This window comes from Bufo bufo, chromosome 5 (assembly GCF_905171765.1).
Source record: "Bufo bufo chromosome 5, aBufBuf1.1, whole genome shotgun sequence".
Classification (NCBI taxonomy): domain Eukaryota; kingdom Metazoa; phylum Chordata; class Amphibia; order Anura; family Bufonidae; genus Bufo; species Bufo bufo.
Genome location: NC_053393.1, coordinates 221,695,268 through 221,709,525, shown reverse-complemented (window position 1 = coordinate 221,709,525; position 14,258 = coordinate 221,695,268). Strand labels below are relative to the sequence as shown.

Genomic DNA, 14,258 nt, shown 5'->3' with positions numbered 1-14,258 from the left:
ACGGATTTTCTCTCCATCAGAATGCATGGGGATAATCCTGATTAGGATTCTTCCGGCATAGAGGCCCCGACGACGGAACTCTATGCCGGAAGAAAAGAACGCAAGTGTGAAAGAGCAGGTGGCGCTATATAGATACATTTTGTTGATATGCCTCATGCACACGACATTGTTGTTTTCCGTTCCGCAAATTGGGGATCCGTTGTCCGTTGCGTTTTTTTTCTCAGTTGTTGTGTTTTCCCGTGTGTCTTCCGTTCTTTGGGCGGATCGCCCCAAAAAAAAAGGAAGGTAAAAAAAAGTGTAATTTTAATATCCTCACCCAGGATACTGATTCTACAAAAATGGACGCGGAAGACAAGACGGTTGTGCATCCTCATTTTTGGCGGTCCCATTGACTTGAATGGGTCAGCGAACCGTTTTTCACGGACAAGATTAGGGACAGGTTAGATTTTTTGAACGGACTGGAACCACGGACGTGGATAACAAATGGTGGACTATCCTCATTTTCAACGGCTCCATAGAAATAAATGCGTCCGCATCAGAGAACGCTAAAATCGGCGGAACGTACGCGGAAACAAACAACGGTCGTGTGCATGAGGCCTAACTCGGTGGACTATACGAATTTTAATGATTGCAATTACAAAAGGATTCAGATCCAGGTGGCTGGTTTGAAAACTGCAGAATATTTTCATGGAACAACCCCTTTAATCATTGGGAGTCCACTATAGAAATTCATAAAAACATGGAAAACATCGACACCATAAATGTATGACCCTGAGCATGTCAGGGTTAAACTTTGAAACTCCCCTTTCAAAATGTTTTGTTTGCCCCTAAGGGCTGTTTCACATGAGCAGATGCCGTGCGTGACATCCGCTCCGTGAATGACAGCCCAGACCCGATGCAGACTGCAGAGGCACGGAGCAATAACATGACTGATAATGCTCCGAGCCTCTCTGTGATCTCTTTACTACAAAATCACAGTGAGATAAAAGTTGTCACTGTGATTTCGTAGTAAAAAGATCACAGAGAGGCATGGAGCATTATCAGTCATGTTAATGCATCCCGTGCTTCTGCTGTCCGCATCGGGTCTTGGCTGTCATTCACGCAGCGGATGTCACGCACGGCATCCGCTCGTGTGAAACAGCCATAAGTGATTGGCTGAGCAGTCATGTCCTTGGTGTGTCAAGAGGTATTCGGGAAGTAGGACTGGGCAGGGACTGGGAAGGATCAGAATGGGAACTGCGGGGATCAGTAAGACCAGAATGACTTACTTTTACACTATTCTGATCCATTTTTCAAAATCTTAATCATCCGGACAGCCCCGTTAATGGATCGGTGTCACCTCGATATTCAACAACAAACACCTATCCTTTCCAGTTAAGAAATTTTTCCAAAATCGTCCCCTCCTCTTAACGCTCTGATCCCGGCTGCTGTGAATTTTTCCCCCTTGCCTACCCCTCCCTGGTCTCCTGGGATCACTTCTGCCAGTCACTTCTATCCTGCCCACCACTCTCCATCTAACTCTCATTACCAGTCTCTCCAAATTGAAGCCACTATGTTTTCCTTTAAATGCCGTCCCTATTCCCACCCACGTCTTTACCTAATCCCCAATATCTTGCTAACCGCCCACATAGCTCCTCTTCTTTACTACTTTCCTCGGCCACCACTCTCGATGATCATCTTCTCTCAGCTGCCCCTGTTCTAAGGAACTCTTTCCCTTGTCCTACCAGACTTGCCCTCATTTCAGAAACTGTTGAGCTGGAGCGTTTGTATTTGTACAGTCTCTACTCCCATGGAATGTGTACATCTGTATAATATGTTGCTGATAGAAAAATAAAGGATACTAATATGTGAGATGGCATTTTATAAGTAATAAAATACTCTACAATCTGCGGCAACATGTTATAGGCAGAGGATCTGAGCAGATTAATATATAGTTCTGGGGGGGGAAAGATTTTGTAAAACGTGTATTTTATTTATTAAAATGTCTCCTATGTCTGAGCTAAGGAGTCATGTGGGCAGTCCTACTCAGTGATTGACAGATTCACATAGGGAAAGCTGTTAGTCACGATGGGACTGCCTATATCACTCCTTAGCCTGAATGAGCAGAATATTTGGAGGTTTAGTCCAGGATGTATAGATTGATGGTCTATCCTCAGGATAGGTCATCAGCTGTTTGAGGAAACCACCGAGCTCACAGCGCTGTACATTGTATAGTGGCTGTGCTTGGTATTGCAGCTCAGCCCCATTCACTAGGACATGTGACCGATGTACAGTGATATCACTGCCTAGTAAGAGGCTTCTGCGAGCACCAAGGTCTTTTCAATAAACCTGATCAGCAGAGGTGCCAGGAGTCTAACCCCCACCCATCAAATATGAATGACCTATCCTGAGGATAGGCCATCAATATAAACTATCAATCTTCTCAGCTCCTCCTGTTCTATAACCTGCTGCCTGCCGATCAGACTGCATGTTCATGGTGCCTGGTTCCCTTAATGTAATCGTAGTAATGGGACAGACATTTTCAGGAATTTCACTAAAGACCACTTGTGTTTCTCCTGTTCTGCAGCTCTGGCTGTCCAAGCTCCGTTGTCCCTGTCCCTCTGAGAAATCAGATGAAGGTGCCCCGGTTTTCTGGATAGCATCTTTTGGATGGCTGCACCTAAATCCAGAAGAACAATAGAAGTAAATCGCTGCCGAAGAAGGAATCCTAATAAACTTTTGAAAGAGAAGGTATTCTACAATACTCGCATTTTTAGTCTTCATGGTTGTATTTCCTCCATACATGTTCTGAAGGTGGCCTGTGTACAGTCCTTGACTGGTAGAATGTGAGATAAATGGGGAAATGGCTCGTCGGCTGTGTATGAAAACTCTATTTCTCACCACAAAACCCATCCGAACAGCTGTTGCTTTTTTCTTGCTTTCTGAGTTATTCGTTTTCAATTTTCCTTTACATTGAAAGAAATGAGAATAATCTCTGGTAACTTCTATTCTACTCAGATCAGGACATGTCATCTCCTGTATCACACTCATGAGTCTAAAACTAGAACCTCCGGCACTCCAGCTGCTGTGAAACTACAACTCCCAGCATGCACACGTTATTTGGCTGTTCTTGTATCTACTCCCACAGAAGTGAAAGGAGGATTCTGGGAGTTGTAGTTTCAGAACAGCTGGAGTGCCGGAGGGTTGCTGATCCCTGTGTAGAAAGGTAGAATGATACGCTGAAAAGCTAAATTTGGGCTGGGTTCAGATCTGTGGTGGAGGCTCTTTTAGGAGCCATCCCACCAATCCCAGCAAAAGCACACAACGGAATACTGCGGCATCTGGTCATTGGGGTTTAGTCCGGCATCAGGGGTGTTCCTCACAGCAGCTGCACTTAGTGGGTCCTCCATATTTTTTCTTTTTTTTTTTCTTTCTGTTTCTAGACCAGAATAATAAATTGGAATATATGTCACAGATGTGAATCTAGCCTTACTCATTGACGTAACTTTTTAGAAGAAAAAAAGGCTGACTTCCTAATGCTGTCTAATAGACAACACAGCCTTAGGCCTCTTGCACACGAACGTATATTTTTTCTGTGTCCATTCCGTTTTTTTGCGGACCGTATGCGGAACCATTCACTTCAATGGGTCCGCAAAAAAACTGGAAAGTACTCCGTGTGCATTCCGTTTCCGTATGTCCGTATTTCCGTTCCGCCAAAAAATAGAACATGTCCTATTATTGTCCGCATTACGGACAAGGATAGGACTGTTCTATGAAGGCCCAGCTGTTCCGTTCCGCAAAAAACGGAATGCACATGGATGTCATCCGTATTTTTTGCGGATCCATTTTTTGCGTACTGCAAAATACATACGGTCGTGTGCAAGAAACCTTAGGCCAGGCAGTCACAAGAGCTTCAAATTGGTGATAGAAGTTAGACACCAGGCTCAAGGCCAGTCTAAGGCTACTTTCACACTGCGTTTTTTCCCTCCCTCCATGACGGCACCTTACTTGGAGATTATCCTCCTCCTGCAGCCAGGCAGGGACAGGAAGGTTCAAAAGGGCCCGCCTCCTCACTTATCTCAGTGTCTTCCTGTCCCTGCCAGGCGGAGGATAGGAACTACGTTCGTGCTCCGGTCGGGAGCTATCGCGGATGGCGGGTGCATTGCGCCAGCCACGGTCTTACCTTGGGCAAGTAAGTCCGTTCCATGGATGCCTGCCGCGGTCCTCTTCTGGTTTAAAACTCGCGCGCTGCCAGCGCGTAGTGGCAGGCCCGCGGCAACCGGACACTCAAAGGAGTACTTCCGGTTTCTAGGGCCGTCCGCTGCCCGAGATTCTCGGCTCCGGCGGCCGACGTCATCTGGGGGCCTAATTGTGGTAGCCTGAGAGTTGCCGGCCTGGATGACGTTGGAGGACTTGGGGAGACTTCCGGCCATACGTGGGTTTAAAAACTGGCGCCCTGGTCAAGTCGATGTCGCCTCTGACCAGAGAGGATTGCAAGCTTTCCTGCAGCCTCAGATATCCGCACATATGGATCAGGAGGAAGCTATGGACCAACCTGTAGCAGTGAGTGACATCCAGGTTGTGAGTATGGAATGCTGCTTGCACTGTTACGAAGTCTTTCTCATCTTTTCCCCTTTTTTTGTATGGAAGAGTGACAAAGACAGTTCTGTAAGGCCTAAAATAGCGCAGAAATCTAAAATTCCTAGATGTCGCATATGTTCGGCCAAAACTCCCCGATAATTATGCTAAAAAACTTTGTGGAAAATGCATTGATAGCGTTGTCAGGGAAGAAGTCTCGTCTTTAAAATAGGAATTGCAGTGTCTGATTAAGCAAGAAATAAAATCCGCTTTCTCTGATTTTTCTGCAGCCGCTAGTGTTCCATCAACATCAAAACAGGGGCCCAGGAAAAAAATCCCCTTAAAATCCTCTTCATCTTCCTCTGATGTTTCTTCAGATAGCGATGAGAGTAGTAATAATTCTGACTCTGATGGAGATTTTTAAAAATTATCTATTTTCACCTGACGATATAAACGATCTATTGAAAGCGGTCAGGGATACCATGGAAATTAAAGAAGAAAAAATACATAGAAAAGGGTATTTCCTGTACACAAAAATCTACAGTCTCTTATCTTGAGGGAGTGGAAAAATCCAGACAGGAAAGTTTTCCTACCCGAACAATTAGAAAAGGCTTCCTTTCGACGAAGAAGAATTATCCCAGTTCTTGAATTGTCCTAAATTGATGTTTTCATCTCTCCAACTAGCTAAAGGTTCTCTTTACCATTTGAAGATACAGATCATTGCGTGATCCTATGGACAAAAAAGTGGATGCTAACCTTAAAAGAACCTGGGATGCGGTCGCGGCTTTATTTAAACCTAATATCGCGGCCACATCTGTAGCTAGGTCCCTAAAAAGTTGGTTGGAACAACTAGATATACTATTAAATCCAATACCCCATACGAAAACTTTGCAGACTCCTTCCCTCTCTTATTAAAAGCCGTATATTTTTTGTCAACACAACAGCGGATTCTGTTAGGCTGGCCGCAAGAGCGACGGCTCTAGCCAATAACTCTAGAAGGGCACTTTGGCTAAAAAGCTTGGTCTGGAACACAGGGTTCCAAAGCAAAATTATGTAACATCCAGTTTTATGGAACCTTCTCTTTGGTCAGGACTTAGATAAAATTCTAGAGAAAGCTTCTGATTCCAAAAAGAACTTCCCAGAGGATAAAAAGAAGAGGAAAACTCCTTTTTTTTCGTCCCCAAAAAAAGGTTAGTTTTTAAAATAAATAAAAGGAGTAAAACGGAAAACTGGAGATCGGGAAGACAGAAAGGGAAGGGTTTTATGTTCTCTCCCCCCGTTCTGAGGAATCTTCCAAAAAATGACGCCAGAGCCCCAGTGGGGGGAAGACTGGGAAAATTTGTGGATTGCTGGGAAAAATACTCATGCAGCCACTGGTTACTAAATACCCTCCACAAGGGGTACAGTATTCCCTTTGTCAAGAGTCCCCCCCTCTCTATTAGTTCAGACTCCAGTTCAGAGCTCGGAACATCTCCAGCTCTGCATGGAGCAAGAAATCGAACTGCTAGTTCAGATGAACGTCTTAGTTCCGGTACCAACGGATCAAGTCGGTCTGGGCTGTTATTCCAGGGTTTTTTTGGTAAAAAAAAACAAACAGGAAAATGCGTCTCATTATAAATATGAAAGCCCTGAACAGGTCCATAAAGTACGAGAAATTCAGGATGGAATCTATAAGAACCACGGTCAAGTTCTACAAGAAGGGTGGTTTCTAGCATCCATAGATTTAAAAGATGCGTATTTTCACGTAACCATTCATCCAGGTCACAACCTTTCTTGAGAATAGCTGTATGGATCCAAGGGCATCTAAAACATTTCCAGTTTCAAGCACTACCCTTTGGGATAACGACTGCCCCCAGGCTTTTTACAAAAATTATGCTAGAGGCAATAACCCCTCTGAGAAAGGAAAAAGTAATGATAGTTCTATATCTGGACGACCTTTTGATAGTGGGGGACTCCCAGAAAGATCTAGAGACCAATCTATCCAAAGCGATAGACAGACTGGAGGAACTGGGTTGGATTTTAAATCGGGAGAAGTCTCACTTAGTTCCCACACAAAAAATAGTTTTTTTGGGAATTCTCATAGACTCGGTGAGACAAAAATGCTTTTTACCAGCAGAGAAGATCACAAAAATCCAATCCCAAGTAAAACAATTCAGTCAACAAAAATCCCACACCATAAGACAAACTATGGCCCTGATAGGGTCCTTTACAGCCTGTATCCCGGCAGTGAAGTGGGCGCAAATACATTCCCGTCCTCTTCAGACATTTGTTAAAAATATGGAACCGGAAACAGGATTCCCTGGACAGTCTAATAACAATTCCGGATCACATTCGGTCCTCACTAAAATGGTGGAATTAAATTCAAATCTACAGAGGGGAGTACCGTGGATAGTGAGAGATCAGTTGATCCTCACCACGGATGCCAGTCTGTGGGGCTGGGGAGCACATCTCCAAACATTGTCAGACCAAGGGGAGTGGTCACAATCCCAGAAGAAATACTCATCAAATCACCGGGAACTTCTGGCGGTGTGGGGGGCTCTGAGTTACTTCGCAGAGGAGTTAAAGGGGTCCAATGTACAAATAAGATCCGACAACAAGACGGTGGTAGCATATATAAACCACCAGGGAGGAACAAAAAGCAAGCAACTACAAGCCCTAGCCAACAAGATTTTCTTGTGGGCGGAGGAGAATCTCCTCTCCCTAAACAGCGGTTTTTCTAAAAGGGACGCAAAACATGCAAGCGGATTTCCTCAGCCGCAGGAAATTAGATCCGGGGAGTGGAGTTTAAAAGAGGAAATCTTTCAAACCTTAACACAAAGGTGGGGTCTTCCCCAAATAGACCTTTTTGCAAACAAAATAAATGCGAAATTACCAACTTACTTTTCCCTAGATCCATGGATCCGAGAAGTGCAGGAACAGATGCACTAGCTCTTGGAATTTTCAACTGGCATATTGTTTCCCACCTCTGCCTCTGATTCCAAGGGTGCTCAGGAAAATAAAAGAAGAGAGGACCAAAGTAATCCTAATTGTTCCTAACTGGCCGAGGAGATCCTGGTTTCCTCTCCTGGCAAAGATGTCCAAGGAGGATCCATGGATTCTACCCTGGTCAGAAGACCTCCTCTGTCAAGGGCCAGTTCTCCACCCAAAGACGCAAAGTCTGCACCTCTCTGCTTGGATCCTGAAAGGGCAGTCTTAAAATCTAAGGGTCTATCGGACAGAGTAATTAATACCATGCTAGCCAGCAAAAAAGAAGTCGCTAATAGAATTTACCGCAAAATCTGGAATAGATATGTTTCCTGGTGTTCAGAAAATACTTCTAACTCTGCGGGGAGTATTTTGTCTATTCTAGATTTTCTCCAAGAAGGTTTTAATAAAGGGTTAAAACCTAGCACTCTTAGAGTTCATATTTCAGCATTGAGTGCCTATTTAGATGAAAAAATAGCACTTAATCCGTGGATCATTCGCTTTATGAAAGGAACCAACAGACTCAGACCCCAGAGTAGACCTCTGGTCGCATCATGGGATTTAAACTCTGTCCTTTCCGGTCTCACTAAACCCCCTTTGAACCCTTGGAGTCAGCAAATATCAGATATCTGACCTTTAAAACAGTATTCCTAGTGGCCATTACTTCTGCACGTAGGGTTAACGAGATACAGGCCTTCTCGGTTAAAAAACCCTTCATGACGATCAGGGACGACAGAATAATTCTAAGATTCGACGATTCCTTTCTACCTAAGGTGGTCTCGGAGTTCCATAGGATGGAGGAGGTGTTCTTCCCTCGTTCTGTGAAAATCCCAGATCTAAAAAAGACGTTTTTCACACTTTGGATGTCAGAAGGTGTGTTCTGAAGTATAGATCAGAACTAAAGACTGAGAAAAGCTAATAACTTATTTGTCCAATTCTTAGGGGGTAGGAAAGGATTAAAAGCGTCCAAACCTTCTATTACACGCTGGCTAAAATCGGCCATTTCAGAAGCCTACATAGCAATAGGAGAACGACCCCCGGTAAATATCAAGGCTCATTCTACACGGCAGTATCGACTTCATGGGCGGAAGAAGCATCCGCTTCCTTGGATCAGATCTGTAGGGCAGCAACCTGGTCGAGTCCTCATACTTTTGTAAAACACTATAGGATAGATATTGATTCTAAAAGAGACCTATCCTACGGTAGGAAAGTTTTACAAGCAGTTGTCCTCCCTAATTGACTAATCTGTTAGTTCTCCAAGTAGGTGCCGTCATGGAGGGGAGGGGAAAAGTTGAATTAGTCTTACCAGTAATTCCTTTTTCACGAATCCTCCATGACGGCACCGCTTATTCCCCCCCCCCAGTTATGAAATTAAATAATTAGTCTAAAGTTATATGTATGAGATTTAATATGTATAACAGAGAATAGTTAAGTAACTGGTGAAGGTCACGAATGAGTATGTAAGTTTAGGGCCTGTCAAGTCCAGAAGACACTGAAGATAAGTGAGGAGGCGGGCCCTTTTGAACCTTCCTGTCCCTGCCTGGCTGGAGGAGGAGGATAATCTCCAAGTAAGGTGCCGTCATGGAGGATTCGCGAAAACGGAATTACCGGTAAGACTAATTCAACTTTCTTTTCCGGCATAGAGTTCTGTCACAGGGGCTCTGTAACGGATCTCCTGGCACCCCAACCGGGTACCTCCGTCGATGGATGCTCCTAGTGCTTCCCGAGGACTCCAAGCACTCCACTTGACACCGTAAGCGCTGCAGACCCCACGAACCGCCAAAGCTTGGTTGAGGTCTCACCGTCTCCTACCCACCCTGGGCCTACGACAAGGCTCCAGGCTCCAGTGGGTGAACCTCTCCTAAATCAAGAGAGCAGGAACAGCTCTTCCAAGAGCTAATAGTATAGCCAGAGGAGTATAGCAAATCTTCAGCGTATAGCAATCCCCAGTGTCGATCAGTTACCCAAACACCAGCCTCAACATGATGAAGGGTAAACCAGGAACTCTTTATTGAACACACAAGCATTGACTTATACACATTTTCCAACAAGGTTACCACCCACAGGGTTTTGTAAAAACAACCAATAAACACGTACACTCACACTCCCACACAAAATCCTCCCCTCTGCCTGTGACACAATTACCTTACACAATGGGTTGATGTAATTATCACAGGCAGGAGAATACACAATGTCTTCTGTCCTGGAGACAACCGAGGAGTAATTCAATTATCTCTCAGGACAAAGGGAAATCGCCAATACACACGTGGGGACAATAGGACAGACATCACTACTCAAATATACAATGTCCCACCCTTTACAGTACAAATAGACATTTAACATATCCCAAAATGGCACGAATTAGACCAGGGGTTCAAAAGTTAGTAGAAGTCCTTTGTGAACAAAGGAAGCCTGGCTGATAAGAGGGCCCATAATCCTGGGGCAAGAGGCTGGCAGCCAGCCCTCTCCACCACCCAGTGGCGAGGTTGGTTTCGTCACAGGCTCTATACCGGAAAAGAACTGATCAGGCATATCCCCATGCATTCTGAATGGAGAGTAATCCGTTCAGGATGCATCAGGATGTCTTCAGTTCAGTCATTTTGACTGATCAGGCAAAAGAGAAAACCGTAGCATGCTACAGTTTTATCTCCGGCGAAAAAAAACTGAAGACTTGCCTGAATGCCGGATCCGGCATTCAAAATACCGGAATGCCGGTTCAGTCCTTCCGGCATGCACAGACCTTTAAAAATGAGAAAAAAATAAATACCGGATCAGTTTTACCTGATGACACCGGAAAAACGGATCCGGTATTGCAATGCATTTTTCGGACTGATCAGGATCATGATGAGTCTGAAAAATGACATGCGTTTGCATACAGTTTTCCTGATCAGGCAGGCAGTTCAGGCAACTGAACTGCCTGCCGGAATCAAACAACGCAAGGGTGAAAGTACCCTAACTTTCCATTTTACTGTGCCAGCTGGAGCAGATCATTAATAAATGTGGCTATTTTCTGAAGACTATAGGTGAGCAGTAAATAGTTCTCACTCTTCTGAAGCTCAAAGTGTGCTTTCAGTTTCTTTTATTCTTTATAAACATTTCGTAGTTTTCATATATCCTTTTTTCTTTGAGAGCTCTGAGCTGATCTCTATCCCATGCTGCGCGACGTTTCGGGGGTCTCGCCCACCTTAATCATGCGTGATCATGGGATGTAATCAGGTTCCTTAAAGGGGTTGTCCGGGATTGGGGACATGGTTGCAATAGTACTATAGTGACATACATATTACATACATGCATGTCCTACCCTTGACAGATATTTGTGAAGCCCAGTTTTCATATATGAAATTATTAGCCGGAAGTGATTGTTTTCTTAGACCCGGTGACGTACCGGGTCCCTTGCAGGTGATCGCAGCCTCTTCTTCCGGCTGCTCAGGGAGCCCGGTGACGTCACCGGCCATGCAGCTTTCTATAAGGGGGGCGGATAGATGGAGGAGTGGACGATATGAGGGGGGCGGGTGCAGGGACGAGATGTTAGACTGTAGAAAGTGGGAGATGCCGTGCTGCGCTGGGACCCACAGTGCAGTGCGGCAGGAAGTGATCGCACAGATAAACAACTATGTCAACAATCTGTTGGGGACCGTAGGAGCCATGCAGCAGTGTAAAAACGACCTAAATACATCTGGGGAACCTTGACTCGGCTAGTAATAGTGAGTAAACTGTTTTTAAAAAATCATTTTGATCTCGGACAACCCCTTTAAATACACCTTACCCTTATTACATCACTTACAAATATTTACATATGAACTATACATTTCAATAATTCTAAAAACTCTAACCTGTTACATAGATACTGTTCATAGAAACACCTTGAAATTACAGATTTCATTTAACGAGGACCTTTCATTACAATAAAAAATCTAAACTAAGTATGCTGACATGGAGCCAATCGCAGCACTCAGCTCATAGCCTGGGAGAAAAAAACCTCTCAGGCTATGAGCTGAGCGCTGCGATTGGCCATCGCTAAAGCCTGGGAGAAGGAGACGCCCATGAGAACTAGAGCAGGCTCCTCCCAGTTGAGCCAAAAATCTGAAGATACCGGGAGAACGGAGCGGTGCCCAGGGATAATAGTAAGTGCAGGGAGATCCCTGGGCGCCGCTCTCCATGTCAGCATACTTAGTTTAGATTTTTTATTGTAATGAAAGGTCCTCTTTAACCTCTTTGGTCTCATTGTTTCCATCTTTGTTATCCTTCATGTTGTTGTAATTTGCGTTTATTCTCTTCTGGTGTATTGCCTAGATTAATATATTCTAATTTTGTCAATTTTATTGTCTCATTTCATAACAGTGTTGCAACAATGTAGTTTCACTATATTTATCTCCTTTTTTTTTTTTTTTTTCTTCCTCATTTTTGTTTTGAGCTTTAATGTATCTTTTGATATTAGATTTATGTTCATTCAGTGTGTGAGGGTGATACTCATGCAAGACGCCACCCTTGATAACTGCATGATTGCTTTTCTCATGACACTGCTAGAATTCATACTAACTATAAAACTACTTCCGATTTGATGAAGATTATTACTTGCAGCTGCAAGTAATCAAAATGTATAGTTCATATGTAAATATTTGTAAGTGATGTAATAAGGGTAAGGTGTATGTAAGGAGCCTGATTACATCCCATGATCACGCATGAGTAAGGGGGCGTAACAAATCACCGTACTTATTAATCGATTTTCCCAATTTCGTCACTGATAAAGGTCATTCACAGTATGTTTGAGAATGCTAAAATAAAAATAACAAACCAACTTTATTGGAAAAATACTTACAAAATAACTCGGGGAACCACTTGTATATATCTCTGGAAGAACGATACCATAAGTCGGAACAATAAAGGGTATTGCCGGTTAATCCACCTGGGTATCTCTGTTCCTATTGGTATTACTAGTGAGGGTATGGATGGAGGTGTCTTATCTCATATCAGTGGACCCTGCTCTCATACACAGTGCCCTACAATCACCCCCTTCCTTGTACATTTTTGTTTGTCCTCCCTTACCAATGATGATATTGGTAAATGCTAAGGTGGAAATCAATGTATCCCTCACTATCAAAATAGCAAAAAAATCTATTTGGCTGCCTGTCACATATTCATAACATCTGTTATTGCTGGCTGTAGTTAACTCAGACTCTACGCGTTTCTGGTTGTTACCTTAACCTTTTAACTATATAACTATATTGCCTAATTTGTTATAGACAGACAAACACCAATGCGCACGCGTCACCTCTCCATGTGGCAGCGCACTCAGCACTATTGCGGCCGCCATAACCCCAGTGATTTATCAGTATGGCTCCGCCCCTAAGCTCCGGTCTGGCCAATCAGTAGACTCTGCGCCTGGGAGGTAGGAGCACTCCGTCAGCCATCACTCAACCGGCCCAACCTCGATAGGTAAGAAAATCCCCCTATATTGGGGACCTAAACGGCAGATATCTCCTAATCAGGAGGTAAATAACAGGGACATATTAGAAGCAAAAAAATCTAGATATGGTGGATATTGCAAATTTTCAATAACAGAAGACCGCATATGATTAAGTATTGCGAATATCGTATGTATTCCATTATGGAGAACCGCATATGATCATGCGCACATCCAGTGGATGGCTGCTAGCACTTGAACAGCCATCAAATCACAGAGTGACAGGGAAATCTGTATTCAATATTTCCAAAACTCAATGAATGACATTATAAAACGTTTAGCAGCAATACATGAGATGCCATGACAAACCCCAAGGTTATGGTCACATGTTTTAACTCGCACAAGTATAGACAAAAGTCAATGTATAGTGACCACTATAATCGGTAGTGTACCTCACTTACATACTCCACCCTGATCCTGCACAAGGCATTAGGACACACATTCAGAAAGCAGCCCAAATATTTAAGGAAAAACAATTACCATAATACACCCCACTTGGGCACCAGGCTACTGCTACATATGTGATAAAATGCCATGAAAATAACACCAGATGAGGAGTTTCCTATACAGACCGAGAACTTGGAGAGACCACCGAACCCCGACGCGCGTTTCGCTGACGCCTCCTCCTGGGGGCGTGCCCAACCATCCTCTCCACCTCCTGTTTATACCCCATCACATGAGTCTAAATTTACTACACCTGCAGGTAATCCATCACATCTGAGACAACCGCAGGTGATGCAATGCTGCCTCATCCTGTCTACAAACGTTGTTCTGCCGGGTCTCGCGATGAAGGGCGCCCACGTGATCCAGCTGGTCACGTAATCCGCCCCGTCATGGCTCCTGGCCGTATGATCAAACCCAGGGCGCCATCTTGGAAAGGGGGGGAGGCAACCTTAAATGCCTTAAATATTTGGGCTGCTTTCTTAATGTGTGTCCTAATGCCTTGTGCAGGATCAGGGTGGAGTATGTAAGTGTGGTCACTATACATTGACTTTTGTCTATACTTGTGTGAGTTATAGTTAACATGTGACCATAACCTTGGGGAGAGTATCTTTGTCATGGCATCTCATGTATTGCTGCTAAACTTTTTATAATGTCATTCATTGAGTTTTGTATTAAATTGCATCAATAAATTATCATTTTACATTATATTTGTGTGTTTGAATATTTGGTGATTTTAGGTACGGTGTCGCACATATTGCACCAATGGTGGTTTTGTAACATTGGAGATTTCAATATTTCCATACAATGTAACTCCATAATACACCCCCAA

The 14,258-nt window shown here is 43.9% G+C and overlaps 1 protein-coding gene across 1 annotated transcript in view; it reads left to right on the top strand.

Moving 5' to 3' along the window:
• MRPL32 (mitochondrial ribosomal protein L32) overlaps window positions 1-14,258 on the top strand; it is a 34,064-nt gene that overhangs the window by 2,046 nt on the left and 17,760 nt on the right. Inside the window, 1 exon segment of the mRNA XM_040432188.1 lies at window positions 2,567-2,730. Coding sequence (XP_040288122.1) covers window positions 2,567-2,730 — 164 coding nt within the window.